Source organism: Triturus cristatus, chromosome 2_1, assembly GCF_964204655.1.
Source record: "Triturus cristatus chromosome 2_1, aTriCri1.1, whole genome shotgun sequence".
NCBI lineage: Eukaryota > Metazoa > Chordata > Amphibia > Caudata > Salamandridae > Triturus > Triturus cristatus.
This window is the reverse complement of record NC_140581.1, coordinates 832,947,081-832,970,172: the sequence shown is the minus strand read 5'-3', so window position 1 is coordinate 832,970,172 and position 23,092 is coordinate 832,947,081. Positions and strand designations below refer to the sequence as shown.

The 23,092-nt window shown below is 42.3% G+C and overlaps 1 protein-coding gene across 2 annotated transcripts in view; it reads left to right on the top strand.

Moving 5' to 3' along the window:
• Nucleotides 1-23,092, top strand: part of AOPEP (aminopeptidase O (putative)) — a 1,648,611-nt gene that overhangs the window by 398,777 nt on the left and 1,226,742 nt on the right. For both annotated transcript variants that reach the window (XM_085632907.1, XM_085632906.1), the window contains one exon: nucleotides 4,741-4,989. In XM_085632907.1, the coding sequence (XP_085489033.1) occupies nucleotides 4,741-4,989 (249 nt within the window). The remainder of the gene's footprint in view (nucleotides 1-4,740; nucleotides 4,990-23,092) is intronic.

Below are 23,092 nucleotides of genomic sequence, written 5' to 3'. Positions count from 1 at the left end.
GTAGGGGCTCTTTGTCGGAGATTTTTTATCCAACAGCCGTATGGTGAAGTGCGGGTGTGCGGACAAGGTTGTGTAGACATAGTGTGGTGTTTAAAATAGGATTGGGAGTACCTAGAAGGGCAATTTTATTCTGGGGGTCTCCTACCCTAAGTAAAAATAGTGAACGAGGCACTCGTTTGAGTATTAAATCTCAAGTGATGGTGTCCTCGTTTTTTCATAGCTTGAGGGTCAACATGTTTCTCGCTGTGTGTCTTAATCAACTTGCGATTCTTCAGGACCAGAATTAAGTGAACTATCTACATCTATTGTTAATGGCATCAGGGTTTGCTCATGACATTAGTGTTTGTTCCTAATGTACCTGTTAGTAACCTGGAACTACCCAATAAGTAAGGTCCCTAGGCATCAACAGTACCCGATGGATTCACGCACAAGGCATAGCTCCTGTGTGTAAATGAGATTGTAGCACTGCGCGTAATCTCTCGACCTGCCCAATCCACCGGGTCCGGGAGCATTTATTTTAACATGAATGCAGTTTTAAGTGTTCTGCTCATCTAGCTCCAGCTCATTCCCTCTCCCAATCATTGTCCTACTGCAAACCATCTGGCCTTTCATTTCCACGGAGCATCAAGTGAATGATGTCAATGATTCAAAATTTAACTACTGTGTTAGGAAGTGTATATTGTGAATGGTGCTTCCATCGTGTACCCAAAGTATCATATTCAAGGACTTCCACTGGAGGTTCCTCTGAAGACTTATTGATTTTATAAGCCATTGTTTGAGAAATGTTTCTTTTTGTGCTGATCATCTCTGGAATGCAGTTGCAGAGATAGTAGGTGGAAGATTTCTCTTACCTTAAGGAATGGGTTAGTGTTAACATTTTAATACATTACATTGCTGTTTCTGACTCGCCAATTCAACCCTAACAATTATCATACCATGCTGAATTTGCAGAATCTATTAATAGAATATTTGATTTGTGTATAAAAGATCTTAGGCTTTAGTATTGTCGGATTCATTTTGCTTAATTTTTATTGGCGCTCATCCTATTTAGGGCTGCTTCTGGGTGACTTTTTATGTTTACCCTGAGATTTGTCCAGTTGCCTTAGATTTCTTTTACGGAAATGCTGCCAGCACTCTCTAAGAGTTTGACTCTCGCGGGTTTGTAAAAATTGTACTAATTTGGGCACGCTTTGTGATTCTGTATTTCAGTAATTGAATAAATAGATGAACGATGGTATTTATATAGCGAACAGCTGCTTAAAATTGAGTGTCCCGGCGCTGCCACAAGAAGTAACAGGGAAAAAACAGGATAGAGAGTATTATTGCCTGAACAAAAAGTTTTTTAGGGATTTGCGGTAGGCAGATTCAGTTTCCATGCTTCTAAGCTAAAGAGGGAGGCAGTTCCAGATTTTGGCAGTACATACACAGTTTTTTGAAGCAGAGGTTTTTTGTGAGGTGGGCCTTACTGGAACATAGATTTCTGCTGGGCTGGCACTCGATGATTTGTGTGTTCAAATAGCTGGGGCCGGCATTGTGCGGAGCCCGGTGTGCTAAAGTGAGTGCTTTATACGTGATCCTTTTGCTGACTGGGAGCCAGTTCAGTTTGGCCAGGAAGGGTGAAGTAGGGGTGCCTTTTCGCAAATTGAAGAGAAGGCGCTACTGTGTTTTGGAACACTTGGAGTCACCGGATTAGGTATGCGGGTAGACCCAGGTACAAGGCACTCGCATAGTCCAGCTTGGAGAGAGAATTGTTGCTCAAACTACAGTTCTGCAGGCCTCCCAAGGGCGAAGGGGAAGGATTTTCCTGAGAGCCTTGAGTATTCCTATTCAATTTCTGTCAACTGAGTGGATCTGGGTTTTGAAAGATAGGTCACCGTCAAAGGTGACTCCCAGGTTCCTGGCTGCCAAAGTGGGCGGAGGGGGTATGAGAGGAGACTGAGCCTTCATGGTATTTTCATGCATTTTACTCTATGCCACATTTCCGAAAATCTCAATAATAAATGTACTTTTGCCTCATTTTTGATCTAGAACCTAGTTATTAGTTTTTCCTCATTTATTTTGTTTTACTCTGCTGAAATGTATATTCCTTTCAAGAAGGAAGGCAGTCTCAAACCACTAGCGCTATTGGAGATTTGTAAACTGAATCAATTTGGTAAGAATTGGCGTGTTCAAAATATTGGGGTTTAGATGATTATTGGGGTTCGGCTCCAGCAATTGTATCTGCCACTCAAAGATATACCTTAAAACACACTTGTTATTTATCCTGCCCGTTGTGAATTCTAACACAAAGCCCTATTTCTACTGCAATTGAATACCCATTGAGCTAGCTTCGGAGCAGGAACATTGTATGGTGCTCCAGAAAGCACCGCCTGTAACAAGTAACCAAGGCAGTTGTAGAAGATTTTTTTGTTTTATGTTTTGTGCAATATTAGCAAAGTGAAATATGTGGTTTAACACTTGTACATACTGATGAGATGTTGTTGCTTTTAAAAACATTTCTATGATGTGTTTTCCTGACTCTTGTTAACTAGGCCTCAGTTTGGCCCTGGCAGCGATATTTAGCAAAAAGGATGTCACTCTTCTTGGTTCTATTCTTTCCCCCTCCTGCACATCTTACTGTCTGTCATTTCTGCAGCATGTAGTCAAGCAGAATATTATTTGTTTATTTTGTTTCTCATTGGACATGCTGGTTTCGATGAACTATCCCTGGTTCAGTCACAAACTGTAACCACATTTCAAGGTCCTTCCATTAGTGCACTGTACCCTATTCATTCATAATACATTAATAATAGGTTGCTGTTGTTCATGTAATTAGTCTGTTCCGCCATCTCTGGATGATGTTAGAACGGAGCGTGTAGAATAATTATTCATGTAGTGGGATAGTGCTTAGGTGCTAAGGCAATATGACGTTTTTTTAAACTGCTCTGATTTGCTATGAATGTAAAATTTTCAATCATTTTAGACACATTGCCTCATAAAATTGCACTTTAACACTGTCTCTGATTCATCGAATTGTGGGAATTCTGATTGAGGTAAATTTTGGGGTGTCAAGATTACAGGGTTCCCTGCGGCCACACAGAAGCAGATGTAAAGTTCTTAGTTGTGGCTTGTCATTGAATAATCACATTTCGATGAGCCACAAAAACCGTTTAGCTTTCCTCATTATTCAAAGTGAGTGAGGTAATGTCTTGCAGTCACCCTGCTTCTTGGCTAGACCAGTGGAACTTCTTCTTGTGCCACATCTCCCTTCTTCAACCCACAGTAGTATCAGAATCTGGGAAAGACAGACACTCAACACGTACTGTCACCCACAGACCTGGTCATAAGCATGCCATCCATTCTTTCGATGTAAGAAATGCTATAGAAGAATTGTTTTTGTGTTTTGTTTACTTAAATGCTTTAGCCCTTTAGGCTTAAAGAGGCATTTTGTGGGTGAGTTATTTTTTGGGTGGTGGGTTCTTCTTCTGCAAAAAAAGGCAAGAAGATGAAAATAGTTTATGCCATGCCAATGAAAATAAATATGGCACTATAAACGATAAGAGATAATACAATTATTGATTACCATTGTTGAGGGAGGGAGGAGAGGGGCAACGCGAACCACTCAAGGCTTTACCTCTTGTAAACTATGGCCTCCTCCAGACTCAACAATGGTAAAAATAGCAAATTAGACCTTATCATCTGCATGTATGCTTGTCCTGATTCACAGAGAAACTTGGAAAATTACAGGCAGAGATCTCTGTTCCGCTTTGATGTAATTTTCTGACTTTCTGGAAATCATTTCCCAAGAGTACATCTGTAAAGCTGTGCACCTGGTGTTTCCAGGCAGATTTATGGGAAGTTCATATAAGATTCCAAGCAGATTACTCTTTTAAAAGGAAATAAAATCCCACTTTTCCACTAGAAAAATATTTTTCCCCTTTAGAAACCATATCCCTTCCAAATCTGGTGGTGAGCCGTTACCCACACTGGAAAGGGATTTATCCTTGCCCTTGGCTAGAGTAAAGATCTGGCCCTTTTTAGGGTGAAAAGGGGAATGGGAGGAGTTTGTGAATGCTCACAAATGTACATATTTGTAGAAGTTCACGAACTTCGAAGGTTAACCACACCCATTTTCCCACAATGTCAGTGATATTTTCAGGTGCAGAGAACTCCACTCTTTTAGCAGAGATCTACGCACATGTAAATGGGTTTACGACTGCCAGGAATCTCTTTGTGAATTTCTGCCAGAAAGAAGTAAGGGAAATTATGTCATAAACGTATGTTTATGTCCAAATTTACATTTGTGAGTTGGGCCCATACTGTAACGACCTTTGAGAAACGAGTGTATGTAATAAGAAGAACCAAACTACACAGAGCCCATTAAACTCTTAAATATGCCAAAACTTTCCTTTTGTATTTCTGTATTCATTTATTTCAACTAGTTGATCAACCTTTTTCCTGTCATCTTTGTTTTGATTCTTGGTGCCAATACCAGGGCAAACCAGATACTTTTCAAAGCATTGATATCTGATTTGGCTAGGTTTGCCCTAAATTATTAAATCAATCTTTTTCGATTAAAGTCCAGCATATTATTCATATATTTTATGTGACTCATCTCATTTATGTTCACAAATTGTGGGTAGAATATATTGGGCAGAAGGCTGTATTGAATTGACTCCCCAAATGTTATGCTTAGCAGTATTTAAATATTTATACATTTCTAAAGTGTTTTTAATCCACCCGCTGTACTTGATGTTTCAGATTGTCTAAAGGAGACTGTGCTCACATGCAGTACCCATGCCGCCTCAGCAGCCCGGCAGCAGAAGCCCAAGTGGTCATTCCTCATCGGCTATATGCCCCACAGTGCCTTTTAAATCGCTGCAGAGAAATTATCCTTCCACTCATACCTCAGTGCCTCTCAGCTGCTCATGATACCCTGGGAACTCACCCATTTTCCAGGCTTGATGTACTGATAGTTCCTTCCAACTTTTCCAGTCTGGGAATGGCAAGGTACAGTTGATGGTTTTTACAAGATTTTATTATTTTATTTTTTTGATTGAAGTAATAGATGGAATAATGAATCTTACACACCCCTTATATAATGATAAGCAAAAGATGTCTACTTTTTAGTTGTGGCTAAAAAATGATTATTTTTGTTGTCGTTGTTTTTTTCCATATAATAGTAAGTCCTGGTTCATGGCTGATTTTCCCATGAGCCGTATGTTCTTCACCAAGATTTGTACTGCAACATTCGTGAGTTACCTAGTAAAGAAGTTGATTGGAAGTAATAAGGGATTCAGCGTGTTAAATGGCTGACATGGCAAAAGTGTCTGTTTTGATACATTTTATTGCTAAACTTTATCTACATTTAAAAAAAACAAAAGTATTTACCTTTCAATTCCGTTTGACAACAGAAAATATAATAGTTAAAATGTTATTGGCAACAAAAATGTTTGCTGTCAGGTTTTTCTCGAAAGAAACTTTTTCTGCACATCATATTTAATATTAGAAAGCCATACTGATAGGTGTGCCTTTCACATTTTTTCTTATTTTTGTATGCTTTGGGCTGTTTTTTTGTAGAATCTCATAGTAGAATACCTTACATTGAAGGTTACTACTCATACTCTGCCGTCACTCACTACTACAGACGTTTACGTTTTAAATGCTGCATTGAAAAGTAACTGAAATACTGCATTTCAGAAACGTCAACAGGGTAAAGGTTGAGGGTTATATTGATATTTGCTAGAAGGAGAAGAATCAACAACATTTTACAAATTGTAAAGTTTTTCTTACCTTGTAACAGCAAAATTATCGTACTAATGTAAACTGTTTTATGGTGGCTGATTTTAAGGGGGCACAGTAGGATGGATTGTTAAATTGCTAGAAATTGCTAAAAGATTATTTTAACATGGAATAGACAAATTGCTTTTTATTTTAAAAGAATTGGTTTCAAGATTGGCAATGATGTAGTTTCAAGAGGTCTGCTCTGTTAACTTCAAAAGTCGTCTAGAGTTCATTTTATTTCTATATATATATATATGTCTGTGCGCATATAGATGAAAATCGGTGTAATCGACGACTTTGCATTAGAGGAACAATTTTGCAAATAATTTGAGGGTAAATCTGTCTTCCAGTTTCACAAGCTCGAAAACGTCCCAGTGGTTAAGTCATGGCTAGAAATTGCTCGTATCCTAGATTGTGCCACAAGATTAAAACCAGATACTTAAATAGATACAACTGTATTGACAGGCAGAGCTGAACTTAGTCTGCAAAACAAATCAATTCAACTCTGAAATGCCATCCGATCAATGTTGTGAAGATAAAAAGGCCTATTGGTTAGTAAGAACGTGAAATGGTAAATCAGTGTGAATTAAGATAAGAAGATTCATCGTTTTATATATTCGAGTTCGGTAGAAACCAGCACCAGCAGACCCATCCAAGTTGCATAAAAGATAAGTCACTATGGTATCCTCAATAGTTGTGCTTTTTGACCACAGGTGCCGCACTAAAGAATATTTGTTGATAAGATGGGCTGAGTAGATTATCACAAAACCCACCTCCAGGGAGTTATGAAAGATGTCAGTGGGGACCAATAAATGTGCAGGGCAGTGAGAAGAAAGGAGACGGGCAAACTGACTCAGATAGATATTTGATTGTGTGATTTGAGTCTGCAAAAATATGGTTGATGGAACTTTTTAATAATCTCCACCAATATCCTATATGGGATATCGTGATTGTGTTTCAATGCCTACAGAGTAGCATCATGCAGAAGACTAAGATAAAGCCTAGAAAAAAGGTGAGGAACGCAGTCAGAGTCTATATGTAGAAGGAGGACAGGAGAGTATGTTTGCTTGTACAATGTTACAACTGAAAACATCTGAGAGAGGTGACCCACAGCCAAAATGTCTTTCTGGAAAGATACCCTGAGTTTGGGTTCTTATGTCAAAGGATACATTTTGGAAATCAAAGGGGCGTTGACAGAAGTGATTATGCTAGAGGACGTGTGGTTGCAAAACAAGATGCATAGTAAATTACTTTTGCCCCATTTGCTTTAAATGTAGAATGCACAGTGAATGCACTGTAGTCCAAAACATGACACTAAGCTTAACCTTTAAAGAGACCTGTTTCTTTCATCTAGGATATGTACTCATTTTGATTTAGAGTCAGAGAAAGGACAGGTAAGCGATTAAATGATTTTCATACAATTATAACAATGGCAGAAGGTGGGGTGATTGAGATAGATTATAGATGCAGAGAAGGGGCCCTTTGATCAGGCTGTCTGAAAAAAAGACTCCAATATATTCCTAGTCTGACAATCAACAATGCAGAAAGCTGGGGAATAAGGTTCACTTCAGACACACAAACACCTACACACAGAATAACAATTGTAGAATACGAAGTGTAAAACACGAGGGCTCACCAGGCTTTAAAACCAATATTAAGCTGCCCAAAGGTAAACAAAGTCCATTGTTTGTTTATTCAGAACATATGGGCAACATCTTGTCTTTCACAAATGCAAGAAAAAGCCTTCAAACACCAAATACCAATACAGTGGGCCAGCCTCAGTGAGATTTGCATCTAAATTCTTGAACCACAAACTTGGAAGAGAGTCCCCTGTCCAACTCCTCACTAGCCCTAGTGTGACTGATTGCTTCAAATCTTGCAGGGATGCCAGGACTTCTCCTTTTTAGCAGAAATCAAACTCTCCTTAAATAGCTGTGTGTGCTAACCCTCCTCCAAGTGCCTGTATCATTAGGTAGTATTTTTCGATGTATCATTCTGTTTTTGTTACTCTTCTAAGATGCAAAAACAAGGTACACATATTACTGGTCAATAACTTATTTGTTCAGAAAATGATAGCCATGCTTCAGTGCACAAACATTGTCAAGCTGGTCCACCAAGCGTAAAAGTCTGGAAGTTCACTTGAATTAAACTTTGCTGTTTTTAAGGATCATGTAAGGAGCATTGCAATAAAGATGAATTCTTGCACCTTTATCTTTCACTTTGAAAATTAGGTCTCACCTAGACATGGTCTTGCTGTTTTCCAGACGAGTGTTGATAATTCTGGAGAAATGAATATAAGGAGAAAACAAAAAAAACAACCTCCAGTATTTAGTCAGTTGGCTTTTGTGCTACTGTGTACCAAGAAATGCGTCAGAGTGCTTGCGGCAGGCATTCAAGATGTTCTTATTTATCCTGTGCAGGTAATGTGAAGTATAGTATAAAAACCAAATGCAAAAAATGGATCCTAAGCAGATTAGGTCTTCAGATAGATGATGTGTTAAAAGAGCATGGCCTATTCCATTCAGCATGAGTTAAGGCAATTCTGCATTCTCTTTTCCACTTCTAGAAAATTCATACTTCTGTGCCTATGTTATGCTTTTGCACCTAAGAATGACAGTTACTAAAGGTAGTTTACTTGAGTTTGTTGTATAAAGATTTTTAGGCCTGTTGTGCTATGAACAATAATTGGGGTAGATAGTGTAAGAAATCTAATTTTAACTAAAAATAAATGAAAGCAGCAACCATGGTTTATTACTATGGTTAATGTTTGGATCTTGAGTTAAGTTCTTACCATGACCAGAAGGAAGACAATACCCATCCTAGAAATAGACTAGGTATTTCATTGTTGGCTAGGAAAGTTGTTGTTAAGGATTACAAGAGTCAAGTAGTTTGGGAGAGGCAGTTTCAAAAGTATGGTAGTGATGTTAAAATATCAGAAAAGGAGCTTGTTGATCAACTTAATTTACCAAGCACTTAAAATGGATTCATACAACAAGGAAGATTTGTTATTGAAATATATAAATGATTGATTAGTGCATTATCGAAACAGCTTGTTCTTTCTGACCCTATGAAGCGTACAAAATTAAACAACAGTGAGACCAAATAAAATACATAGATGTCTGGAAATCCCATACAACCTTCTGACACAGACCTTTTGAGCTTAGATCTTCATTTTCTTTTTGCTAAGATGAAACTAATTAGCCTACTTTCCACCTTTTGAAAAAACTAGCAGGTAAATAATATGGAGTGGTACAAAAGAAAAACAGAAAAAGTGGGTAAAACTGACATCTTCATAAGGGTGATGAGCCATACTGAGTTGAGGGACATATACATCCACTCTATCAGCATTATTTATTTTATGCAACAACAGAATGTAGATGCGGGCATACGTATCATCTAGATTTTCAGAAAAATGTACTCCCAAACATCTTTTAGGCAATGTATTATAATCTAATTTCAACAGCGGAGGGTTGCCTACAGTAGTGGTGTTAAACAACATAATTTCCGTTTTATGATGATTGACCTTATATCCTCTATAATTGGTAGACTGTTTGTTAATGTTAAAGGATGCTTGGATAACTTGAATTTCAATCTTCACAAGTTAGATCTTCTGCATACAATTTAATTGGGTTAATGTCAGAAAAATAACGCATAATCTGATTCACTGTGATTTTTACCTATACCTCATAATCTATATCGATAATCTATAACATATATCCCAAGGCTGCTTTCTATTATTAATAATGAGCATCTCAATAGATTAGCAGAGGAGGCGCTTCAGTTAACACCGAGGGTCCCTGCATGCTGAGACTTCATTATGCAGCGATTTGACTTCTCCATGAGGGGGTGTCCAGTTCCTGACCAAGACGGGCTCTTACATTCTCTCCCGCAAGGTAATGGGGTTGAATCGTCCCTTGGGGGGATTCTTGGCTCCACACCTACACACACTTTAGGGGCTGTATTACAGATGACTGCGCCAGCGCTAATTGTCGCTGTGCTCCAGAGTATGCACCCAACTGCCTTACAGATGATCAGTCTGTAATGCCGTCATGATGTTGGCGCAGACTTTGAACTCTGTATTTATGTGTGTTTGCGTGTGCGCATATTTTTATTAGTGCACTGACACAAATGCACATAAACACAGACATACTCGGGCGCACAGCTACAATTAGCGCTGGTGCAGTCATCTGTAATACGGCCCTAGGTACACCCAGAGTAGGGTCTCATAAAGTAGGAATACGCCAGATTACTGCCTTGTTTATATGCCTGCATGTATACACTGTTTTAGCACCATGGTAGAACTGTATCTACAATATACACTTTTGGTACTTGTAATCCCATTCATCTGCTTCTGTCTACTGATTATCGCAGCACATGTATTCTGTACCAGAATGTCAATAAATATATCGAAAACGTCCCACTGAGTAATCTGTATATTTCTCTGAAGTAAGCACGAGTGACTGAGCGAAAGGTTCGGATTGGTTTCCATGATCCCTGAGGGGTCAGAGTTGTCATGTTCAGTGGTTGCCAAAAACTATTCGCTCCCTGGTAAGGTTAGGGGGCCTTATGGTGGCACTGTGAGCTAGCTGGTCTCTGGGCCAACATATCCTGCGGAGTTGCCCGGAATCAGTCTAGGCACCTCGCCCAATGTTTATGTTGTCCAACAAACGCTCAGGTGTTACGGATTAGTTGAAACTACGTGACATGGCACTGCCAATGTTGGTTGGGTTTTTATTCAACAGTCTATCTAAGTAGTTCATTTGTGCTTTTCTCAGAGTGCCCTACTCCCCTCCAAACCAGAGACATCTGTGGAGGGAAGGAAAATCCGCCTCAGCTGAGTAGGTATAACCTATGTATTGGCTGTAGGTAATTCAAGCTTGTAAGATAACATTTTCCCACATTGTGCCAAACCCTAGCTCCATAAATTCATTTAATAAATTACCGAACAATCTAAGGACATTGAAGAATAAGAGGTTAGACAAAACATTACAGAAAATTGCAGACATGCAGTTACTAAGAAATCATTACATTACGGCATCCTGGCAAAGGGAGGGGTCATAACCTTCGTGGTTGAGGCACATGAGGCATTCAGAACAGAACTCCTGGGTTAAGTTCCCGGCTGCTGATGCATGTACACAATTCTTTCACACTTATATTGAGGATAAAACACCAGACAAATACTTTCCAAATGTGTACATAGAAATTCTGTTAACTTACCAAGAACACATAAATTGGTTTTAAGGTGTTCTCCCCCTTACTACAGAAAATGTCAGACTCAGTCCGCTCAGTAAAGAAGGAGCGACCTGGCAGGTCGTAGCTGCTTATATACCACATCCTAATGTTGACAATTTAAATGCAGCAGAAATTTTAATTTAATTTAAGGAGTTTTATATAGCGCTGGCCAGACCCGAGGGTATCGGAGCGCTTTAAAGCAGTCATGTTGCAAAGAAACATAAAATACAGTAATAGTACAAGTATAGATCATAAACGGAGAGTTCCAAACTGGGTTAAGTTCCCGGCTGCTGATGCATGTACACAATTCTTTCACACTTATATTGAGGATAAAACACCAGACAAATACTTTCCAAATGTGTACATAGAAATTCTGTTAACTTACCAAGAACACATAAATTGGTTTTAAAGTGTTCTCCCCCTTACTATAGAAAATGTCAGACTCAGTCCGCTCAGTAAAGAAGGAGCGACCTGGCAGGTCGTAGCTGCTTATATACCACATCCTAATGTTGACAATTTAAATGCAGCAGAAATTTTAATTTAATTTAAGGAGTTTTATATAGCGCTGGCCAGACCCGAGGGTATCGGAGTGCTTTAAAGCAGTCATGTTGCAAAGAAACATAAAATACAGCAATAGTATAAGTATAGATCATAAACGGAGAGTTCCAACGTGGTGAGTGACCTTGAGGCGCTGAGGCCTTGGAATGTGTTAGAAGAGAGTTGTTGTCGTACACAGAGCTCCTCTTTCAGGGAGCAGTGAACGAGAACAAGGTCAGGTACGAGGAGGAGGAGTTAGAAGTCTTGAGGGCACAGAGTCGAAGTGGGGCGAAGTGCCTACTTCAGCGCTTCGGCGGCTCTTATCGGTTCGCTAGGGAACGATCGAGAAAAAGGGCTTTAAGCTGTGTTTTGAATTTTGTAAAGGAGGGGATAGTTCTGATGTGGGGGGAATAGAGTTCCAGATTTTGGGTGTGTTACCAGCGAAGGACCGGGCTGCGTTTTTTTGTTTGCGTGTTTTCAGCGGGATAGGTAGTAGAGAGTTCGAACTCCTGAGGTTCCTGGTCTGACCTGCTTTTTTGAGTTTGGAAGCCAGATATTCCGGTTTGCCTGTGTGTAGGGCTTTGTTGCGTGAGGCAGGCTTTTCTGAAGCTAGCACGCCATTCCACTGGGAGCCATTTTAGTTCTTTGAGTGCGAGCTAAATGTGATCAAATTTCTTGACTCCTGTGACCATTCTTGCTGCTGCATTGAAAGTTGTTTTGAGGGGGGCAAGGTGTGATTTTGCTATTGCATTCCCATAGTCTAGTCTTGACAACACTAATGCTTGGGTGGATTGTTTGAGGTCCTTGGGCTGGATGAAAGGTTTTATTTTGTTCAGTTGCTTCAGGTTGAGGAAGGCGCTCTTGGCTGAGTTCTTAATGTGTTTGGTCATGTCCAATTTCGGGTCTAGCGTGATACCTAGTAATTTTACAGAGTCGGCCAAAGTGAGGTTCCCGTTGAGCGCATCAATAGCTTTTAGACATTCCACAATTTGAAGGTTCTCTTCTTTGTTCGAGATGAGGAGTATTTCCGTTTTGTCCTGATTGAGTTTTAGGTGGTTACTTAACAGCCAGTGTTGGTCTTCTCTTAGTGTGTCATTGAGTCTTTGAATGTCATCAGTGGAGGAGGTTTCCAGACAGATCTGTGTATCGTCATCATACAGATAGAAGGGAATGTTGTTTTTTTTGAGTAGGGTGGTGAGGGGTTCCATGTAATGTTGAAAAGTTGTGGGGAGAGCACTGAACCTTGGGGGACTCTCCTGCTGACTGGTTGTAGGTCCGAAACAAAACTTTTGATTTTAATTGTTTGGGTGCGGTTGTGAAGGAAGGAGGAGAGCCAGTGTAGGACCACCTCCTTGAGGCCGGCCCTTTCTTAAAGAACCTTAATGAGAAGTTTGTGATCGACCGTGTCGAAGGCTGACGATAAGTCTAGTAGAATGAGGAGGCAGCATTGGTCCGAATCAAGTGATTTGTGGATATCATCAATGGCGTTGAGGATTGCGGTTTCAGTGCTGCAGCCTTTTTAGGTCTCGGGACCATCCGGTCTGCCGAAGGCAGAACCGGAAGTCGAGAGATTTCATGTTTTGGAGAAGAGGGGCTTGAACCCGCCCCTCTTCTCCCCTGTTCTCCATTGGCTGGCCTCTTCAATGCTGGCCAGCCACTGGAGAAGAGGTCCCGTCACTCCGATCATGCCCCGTCCTTTTCGGATCGGGGGGCGTGTTTTTTGCAGAAAGTCTAATTATCTCCTCCAGCCAATGGCTGGAGGAGATAACAGCAAAACACGCCCCTGAATCCGAAAACAACGCTGCGTTTCTCCGAGGCATTTCTGCTCTGCCTCGGAGAAAGGCAGTGGTGTCTTCCGGTGCCCTCGGCTTGTTCTGGGTTATTATCACATACGAGCGCTTTCCAATACAGGAGTTTAGCACGTACACTTTACAAAAATAATCTGATATATTACGGGGTAACGCGTCAGCATATTAAAGAAATACCTTTTTGATTTTAAAGTGAGACGCATTTTCACATGATCTTTGTTGCTTAATTCAAATGCCAGGTATTTTTAAGTTTTCGATCGAGCAAGGGCTCTTAGAGACCAGCCTGACCCTTGGCTGGCTCTCCCCGTTAATGATTTTCTTGCCCCCTGTACGCACACCTTCACATCTACATGAAAACTGCTTCCCCCACCTTTGGGTACCCTGAGTAGTACTGTCTACAGTTCCCACCCAACCCTCTCTGTACATCCTTACATTCATTCTCTTAAGCATCGCTCATCTTTGAATCTCACGCTGTCTACGGACAGGACAGGACAGCTCGCTTCCGGCTGAACTTTTTCTTCCGGTGTGCTCACCTCTTTGGTGCGTCACAGCTACTCATCCAGGCGAAGCGCTGCCCCTCCCATCCGCTCTTCGTCTTGCCGTAGCGGATGACATCCTCGAAGAGACAGAGCAGGGTGCGAGGGAAGTAGGCAGTGCTGACGCTGCGATGCAGCAGCTGTGCCAGCAGGAAAGCCATAGCCAACGCCAGCCAGAAGCGGGCCACACAGCTCGGCTTAGTGGCCGTCCCCAGCATGGCCCAAACAGCTGTTTCGCACAGCTGAGTGTTACGTATGGTCAAACGTGCCTCGCTGTTTCATTAGCCCGGGGGAAAGTATCAGCGTGGAAACCTTTACTTGTCGCGGGGTTGTGACGAGAGAACGGTGGCCGGGACTTCGGTTACCATGTTTGCGGAGCCTGCAGGCTGTGTGTGATGCTTTTAAATGCAAGCGGCTTTATTTCATTCTGTGTTCTTAATAAGTTAGCAGCAATTAAATAGAAATACAATAGACTATTAGTTCTTTTCGAAGAGTTGTACACTTGCTCTGCAGTCATAAAATGAAGAGATCCTAGAAATGAGATCTGAGAGAAAGAATACAAAAAAATACATTTTCCGAAGTGCGAGAATCGAAACTTTATACACATAATGGAATATATTTATTATTTATGCGTTTTAATATAGTATGAACTTTACCCGAAGGTAAAATCCACGCCTTCTCGCTGTTGTTTACATGACCCTTGCCCATTCTAAGATGGGTGGTAGGACACGGCGATCCAAGCAGGTAACTTCGGTTATCGGCAGCCTCCGCCTGAGGCAGGCAGCCATCTTGAAATGGGCATTCTTAAGGGTTTTCTCTTATAGTGCGAACTTCTGTCTACAGCAGTCGTTCTTGCCTGGTCAACGCTTATATTTATGTCCTTTAGAACTTTGCTGCAACCCGACATAGCTATCTATAGTGCAGCAGGTTCAGTGGCACCAGGGTGCACTCCGCAGCGGGCTTGTTTGGGGCTTCTTTCTGCAGGAGGTGGGTCTAGTTGCTCCTCTGGCCATGCGCTGCTGTTCCTCCCATCACACCCCTTGTGCTGTGGCTGGCTGCAGTGGTTCCAGGATTTCTGCCGTGTTTGGAGAGGGAAAACGACAACAGGAGGATTTGACGGTGGACAGGCTTGTTTTTTGGGAAGTTTGGAGAGAGTTTCGGGTCTCGGAATCTTGCGCCTGGACGGACCACGAAAGGGAGAATGCGGCGGACTAGGATTTGGGGGTGAGTACCGGGATCCGCCGCTGGTGTCATTTAACCAACAAGCATTTACAATGCAACGGTCTCGGCATTGTTAAAGTTAGAGCTATTGGCATTGCTCATGACAATGCCGTTTCTTTAAATGTTTTAAAAACAAAAACATAAACAAAAATAATGTCATGAGCAATGCCAATAGCTCTAACTTTAACAATGCCGAGACCATTGCATTGTAAATGCTTGTTTGAAGCCTGATTGGTGGGAATCAAGAAGGTTGATGCTATCCATGTGTTGAGTTAGTTGTCGGAGCACACATCTTTCCAGGATTTTGGATAGAAGAGGTAGGTTAGAGACAGGTCTAACGTTGTTCAGGTCATTTATGTCAAGGAATGATTTTTTCAGCAGTGGTGTGACTTGTCTAACTTTGAGGCAATCTGGAACGACTCCGGTTCTCAGGGAGCTGTTTATGATTCTGCACCAGAGCGGGGCTAGGGAGATTTTCAGCTTTTTGGTCAATTGTGGAGGATGAGGCTCTATGGCGTGGGATGAGGGATTGGAGGTGGAGATCAGTTTGACTATCTCTGCTTCTTGAATGGGGTTCAAGGCTGTACAGGGTTTAGTGGGGGACTTGGATGCAATGTCTTTAGACCCCGGCGTGATGCTCTTGATGGGAGGGGGGATGTTGATGTTCAGAGAGAGTTCAATCTTGGTGGTCTTATCTTTAAAGAATGAGGCAAAGTTGTCGCGCAGTTTTTTGGAAGCCTGCACTGAGGACAGAGCGGGCTTGGAGGTTTGTTGCCTAATGATGTTAAAAAGCTCCCTGGGTCTGTTTTTTGCGTTGTCTAGCGCGGTGCAAAAAAACGAGGTGTTATTGTTTGTGATGTGTTTGTTGTACTTCCTGCGAGCTGCTCTGAGTTGGTCGCAGACGATAACGGTAGGGTTGTTCCTCCAGCGTCTTTCTGTGGCTCTTAGTTGTCTCCTTTCTGAGTTGATGTCAGTGTTAAACCATGATCTGGAAGGAGTGTTCCTGTTTTTCTTTAATTTCATGGGGGCTAGTTGATCAAGAGTGGCCGACATATTTGAGTTGTAGAGCGAGGTGAGTTCAGTTGTGGTGAGGTGATCATTGGTGCTGGGGAGGAGCGCGCTTATCCTTTCTTCTAGGACGGCTAGGGGAATCTGAGTTAGATTTCTAGTCCATTTGTGGGGTTCTTGCGAGCGGGACTGGGATAGCACTTTTTGGTTGATGCGGAATCGGATGATGTGGCGGTCAGACCAGTCCACGGGGAGGATGTGGTCAATCGTAACTGCATCGCGTTGAGCGATAATTGCATCCAAGGTAGCTCCTTTGTTTTGCGTTTCCTCTGAGCAGTGTTGAGCTAGATTGTTGTTGTGTAAGAGATTGTTTAGGGATTCAGTTAGCGGGTTGTTTACTTTGTTCCAACGTAGGTTAAGGTCACCAAGAATTAAATTGCTGGAGTCACTGAGTGAGCAGTGAGCAATCAAGTCGGAAAAGTGTTCCCTGAATGCGGAGGTGTTGCCTGGGGGGTGATAAAGAAGATGGCAGAGTATTGCTCTATTATCGTTGGTCTTGATGTTGACAGTAAGACATTCAATGGTGCTGTACTTGAAGGTGTCCATTTCCACAATGGCGATGTTGTTCTTGTGTATAATTGCTATACCCCCACCTCTTTGCTCTTTTCTGTCTTTGTTGATAATAGTAAAGCCTGGGGGCACAGGCATATCCAAGTTTGGTGAGGAGAACTCATTTAGCCAAGTCTCTGTGATGAATGCAATGTCTATGTCATGCGAGAGGATGACTTCTGCTAGATCAGTTGCATGTTTGGGGGCTGATCTGCAGTTTATGAGCATGCAGTTGGTGGCGGATCCCTCTTTGTTGTGGTCCTTTTCCCGGTGATGCCCTAGGTATGGAAGTGAGGAGGGCCGGGGGTCTTGGAGATTTCTGGGGGGGGGGGGGGGGTACTCTCTTCTGAATCCCGTGATCACTTGGATTTTGGGGCGGCTGTGGGGGGAGAGTCGTACGTTGAGGCTATATCAGCTGCTTCCTCTGAGGACATTGCGGGTTTAGTTCTTATGGGTCTGTGTATCGGGATCACTGTATCGGTTCTTATGGGTCTCTGTGTCAGGGTCATGAGGGTGGATGAGATCCCACTAGGGTGCATTGCTTCGGTGGAGCTAGTCAGAGTTGGAGTCCGGGGAGGAGTTTGACTGGGCTTTCAGGCCCTGTCAAGGGTTGATAAGATTTTGCTCAGGCCCAGGAAAATCGATTCTAGCTGGCTTTCTAGTAGGGCGAGACGCTGCGCCATGTTTACCGAGGCGGGGGAGAGGGAGTCTTGGGTAGGGGCATCCCGGGAGGTGGTGGGCATGTCAGTGTTGTGATGTATGTTACTGATTGTGCTGTCCGTAACAACAGTATTCGAAGATCTAGTAAAAATGTACAAAAACCTCACGCACTACATTATGCAAACGCTCAGTTAACCCTGCGCGGACGGCTCAGGCTGCACAGCCACAATTGGCTGCCACGGGGATCAGCCCTCCAACGTTGAATGTCGTCATGGGAAAAGTTCCCATCAGTCTGGAGCAAATTCTGTTCTGGATAGCACAGAAACAAGTCAGCTTGAAGCAGTTTTCCCATACGGGATTGCATGACAAACACAGAATAATAACAATTTGCTTGCCAGTGGGGATGGCTCCTCCGGTGGAAGATTATGCCACTTGGGGCCCATCTTCGTGGCAGTTTACACAGGAACTCATGGAAACCTTTCAATGGCAGTTCTACCGGATGTACTTAAACAAGTACAGAATGAGTCCTGCCCTTGACTTGGGGAGGAAACGGATGGACAACTTTGCTGCGATATCAACCATTATGTTAAGTAACATAAAAGGGGAAGCAGCAGCATTGGCTATACACCAACGCCTGAGGGAAATCACTCCTGCGCAGCGGGAATTACCTAAAATTATTGAAGAACTTATGCTACGCTAGGTAGAGATAGTTTGGGAGCCAGATCTGGGAAACCACAGGTTAACAGTAATTCTGAAAAGGATAACTCAAAGCAAGCACCTTATCCTTCATAGAAGAAATGGGACAATAAACAAAAAAATAATAACCAAAATATGAAACAATCACGGGGTGGGTCTCCTCAGCTAGAATCCACTGATAAAAAATACAATTTAAGAAGCCATGATAATATTAGAAAGCCTGTATCAGGATACTGATACACGTTCCTCTCGTTCCAATCAGGATTAATCCGATAGGTATTCGAAGAGAGATGGGCAGGCAGAGCGCAGATCAGAAGAGAATGTGAAGCCGAAAAGGGAAACAGATTGCACTTCCGACTACATCCTTAAAGAGGAGAAACTCAAGACTCAAAAACCTCAATTCAAGAAGAAAGTAGCAGGGATTAAAATAAGACATGCCCAGATTACTGAGGACTCTGCTTCTGAACGGGGAATGGGCAATGATGATGCTGGACATTGCGGCAGAAGTCACAATAGTTTGCCAGAACCTGATGGATTATCTGGTGGTAGCAGCACTGAATGAGCATATCACGATGGAAAAACCTGATACAAGGGTAAGTGTCCCACATCGTTATGAAATAACGGTTCAAATGGCGGAGGACATACCCAGGAACATCAAGGCTCTATTTTGGGAGAACCTAACTTACGGTTACGACATTCTTTTGACTGAAAAGGATTGGCCACCTGAGTTCGTAATGGAATGCCCACTGAGAGAGACGGTAATTTGACCTGCTTTATCTGACCTCGTTCCAGAATCAGTTAAACATTCATATGCCAAGGAGTGGGCATTATCGCCTGCATTTTATCAAAATCATGTAGGGTGAGATGATGAGTCTGCTAATCACAAGATCCCATTAAAAACAGTTCCTCAACCCCAGAGATAGTACCCAATAAAACATGAAGCTAAAAGGAAAGTTATGGAAATCCTAGAACAACTTGAGGACCAGGGTGTAATAGAAAATTGAACCTCACCCAGGAATAATCCATTGAAACCGAGCAATTCATATCGTCTGGTTTTAGACTACAGACATTTCAACACTTCCACATGCTCCTTTGCAGTACAGAATGCACATTGTGCTGCACTAATGAATAACATTGTGCGGAAGAAATGCAATACAACACTAGATAACTCAAATGGATTCTTCTGTCAGAATATAGTGACTGGAAGCAGATATTTGACCACAGTTTCCGAGCTAGGTTCACATTGTCAATTTTGTCATTTACCTCAAGGGTATAAGAACAGCCCTGGGCTGTTTTCAGCCAGGTTAACAGAGTTACTTCAAAATTTTGATGAGGAGGTATTGTCCTATGTAGACGATATTTATCTGATGGACGATGAATTAATGGAACACTTGGTTAGAGTGAACCACATAATTATTAGGTTTGCTCACCTGAGCTACAAATTTAATTTCAAAAAATCAAAAAATGCACATCTGAATGTCATGTTTCTGGGATATGAGTTGTCAAGTGAAGGGAAAATCCTGGCAGCACATTTTTTCCAAAAATGTGCACTGCTCCAACCTCCAACAACAAAGACTACAATCCATTTTAGGATTTTAAAATTTTGGCAGAACATACATTTTGGATTACGCAAAACGAGTACATTTCTACGACTTGATCATACATGATTTTTCAATCAACCATTGAACACAGGAACACACAAACATTTTAAGTTCCGTACAAGCTGATATGATAGCTTCCAAACGGGAAATGTCCTTTAGGAGGAAGCCTCAATCACGCTGAGCCTTCACAGTGCTGGCAACAGAACAAACGCGTCTTTAGCATGCATGCGTTCTGCACACAAGTCATTACAACAACTTGCTTTAGGGGGGCGCATTTGTGGAATGGTGTTGGAATTAAAGTCCAACACCTTCCTTGCTGTTGCGCAGACTTAAGCTGGAATAGTAAATTAAATTATTCCAAAATCCAGCATCTCCCTGTGGCAGGTCGTTATAACGACTTGCATGCAGAATGAATGCGTGCTAAAGACACAATTGTTCTAATGACGGCGTTCCCAAGGCATGCTTGATAAATACATGCAGAATACTGTCATACATTCCTTCCAAACATTTGCACACACGTAAACACAACTAACCAGGTACACTTATATCACTTTCAAGGAAGGTGATATTGTACCAATAGCATACAAATCACGTTTGTACACAAACGCTGAAATGCGTTTTGCACCCACTGAGAAAATACTCACTGTGGTACACACTGCGGTAGTGATAGAGAGAGAGAGCACTGGCTCACGGTAAGCAAATCATTGTCGTTACCCCAGTCCCGACACTAGAGGCCTTTACTAAAGCAAGCGTTCCAAATTCCAAAGCATTTCATCCAAGATGGATTAAATGGGCTAACTCTCTCACTGCAACAGATGTAGACTACAGATTTGATTCTACACTACAAACACAAGCATTCCTGCTGTACGAACAAGAATTTCCTCTGCAGAAGGAAATAATGCCTCAAGATCAATATGAATACGTCATTTACACTGATGGATCTGCTCAGCCGGCCGTAGGGACACAACACCAATATTCTGTGACATGCGCAATTGTAAAGGGGTGCATGGATGACGGAAAGTTACATCCTGAAAAAAACACACTCTCTATCTCTAGGGAATTGTACAGCGCAGCTGGCAGAACTCAAAGCCACGATACTGGCACTACAAAGTATGGATCCCAAATTCCCCAAACGTATAGTGTGTGATTCGTACTACTGTGTCCAGTCCTATAATGAATATCTTCACTATTGGGGCCAGAATGGATTTTGAGATTCAAAGGGTTGCACAATCAAGCACACGCTGCTTTGGGAGCAAGTGGCGAGGCTGAAAGAATTCTTGCCACAAGCTCATGTTATCCATCCATTGAGTCATCAACTTGTTGGCGTTCATGTTGAAGGGAATTCTATGGCCGATGAGGCCGCAAACGCAACAGTCCACACTGCTGCCATTGCTGCGATCACTCGTTCTAGTACAAGATTGGACAGATACATCATGGTGGCCGGCAATGCTGCCCGCAGTGACACCCACCTGCCGAAAGGCTTTCCACTCAAATACTCCTAAAAGTTAGGTGCACAAAAGATTCTGTATGTTCAGATTCCAGGAGTGGGGGAAGAGTAATACTAAGCACTGATCGCAGATAGAGATTAATACTAGCTGCACACGAGGGTCTGGGTTCATCAAACGCTACGGTTACTGCAACAGTCTGGTGGCCAGGTGTAACAAAACAGACCAAGGACTTTGTCCTGAAATGCGACATCTGCCAGCAGATAAAAGGCTCCACCGTAGCACGTCCACCACAGACACCTCTTTTGATCTCAGACAAGCCTCTGGCGGTTGTTTATTTGGATCAGTGCAGCCTCTTACACTCAGTTGGGGCTTACAAGTACATCTTGGTGGCAGTAGATTCATGCTCTAGATTCATCTGGGTTTGGCCACAGCACTCGGCTGACACTCGAACTGTTATAAAGGATTTGCGAGTCTTCATCGGGGCATACGTAATTGGCACTCTACATTCCGACTAAGGCCAGGCGTTTAGCCCTTGGGCTTACAAAGAAGCCATGGGAAATTTGGGTGTGGCCTTTTGGTACTGCTCCCCCTACCATCCTGAGAGAAATTTGGTAGTTGAGAAGAAAACCTGTGACTTAAAGTACTCCTTAACAGCAAGGTTACTAGGCTTGTGTGGCAGTTGGGTCAATCAACTATATGGGGTCCAGAAAACACTCAATAACATGCCAAGAAAACCCTGGGAGGTCGTACTCCTTACGAACTCCTGTTTGATGTGAGAATAGTGGTCCCAGACCTCGATAATGTCAGCACAGTGGCAGCGGAAACACCATTTGACATCAATGAAAGTTTGGCTGTTTTACAGGAACTCAATAAATTTGGGGCGCATAAACACTACTAGCGAAATATTCGCAAAACTACAGCCCTCCACGTCCATACCCAGGGATATATATATGGTACCCCCTGAGGGGTTACCTGAGGGAGTGAGATACTGGGGCTGATATCCAACGATCAAACATACGTCAGCCTCGCAGTGAACAAGGTACAACACAATGGGAAATAGGGAACGTACACCAAAAGCCACATACAGTCAACTTGGTGCCACGTTAGCGTTGGGTTATATCATATAACTTTGCACACCAGACTTGCTCAAACTTACTGGGACATACTGTAGAACATACTCAAATTATGCGATGTCTCTTATAAGAACTACTGATATTACCATTACTGTATTACGAACTGTTATGTATGTATGACACAGAGGAAATTTGAGCATAAATAAAATTTATTAAAAACAAAAACAATTCCGGGGCACACAAAGCAACGTCCAAGTAAAACACATCACCGCTGGAGAAGTGAAGGTCGTACCAGCAGACCTGCCTGGGTCCCGAAGATTTGGGGACCTGGTCAGAGAGAAAATAGTGGCGAAGAAAGAATTTGGGCCATCTTACCTGTACCTCTCGTGGCTGGCAAAGGTACTAAAACCGTATGTCTTCCACCCCTTGCCAGTCACAGAGAAAAAAGGTTTGTCTTCATTGATCTGATCAAACCACACTATGTGGCCGATTCTCAACAGTAGGCCGCGTGGGCTCCTGGGTAGCTGCCACACTCCTCTTGCTACCGTTGAGGAAGTTCAGATGAAAGCTTTACTACTAATAATAGAAGAATTACCCTTTGTAAAGAGAAGCTGTAAACAACAATGAAGTGATAATTCTTCCTGTTGAAACAATTACTACTGTACAGTCAACAAGTACAGACATCTCAATTCGAAAGTTTGACGACGTTTATGTGAATATGCCACAGATAGAGTCATCTCCCAAATCTACAAAACCTGCTGAGTTTCCAAGAATAGACCGAACGGCGTTTAGCTACTTCTTGCATTATGACTACTTCTCCTCAGATTCAAGTGAACCTGAGCTGCCACCACCGCCTCTCCCTTTCAAGCTACGAGTGTATGCTATCTTTAGCTGAAAAAG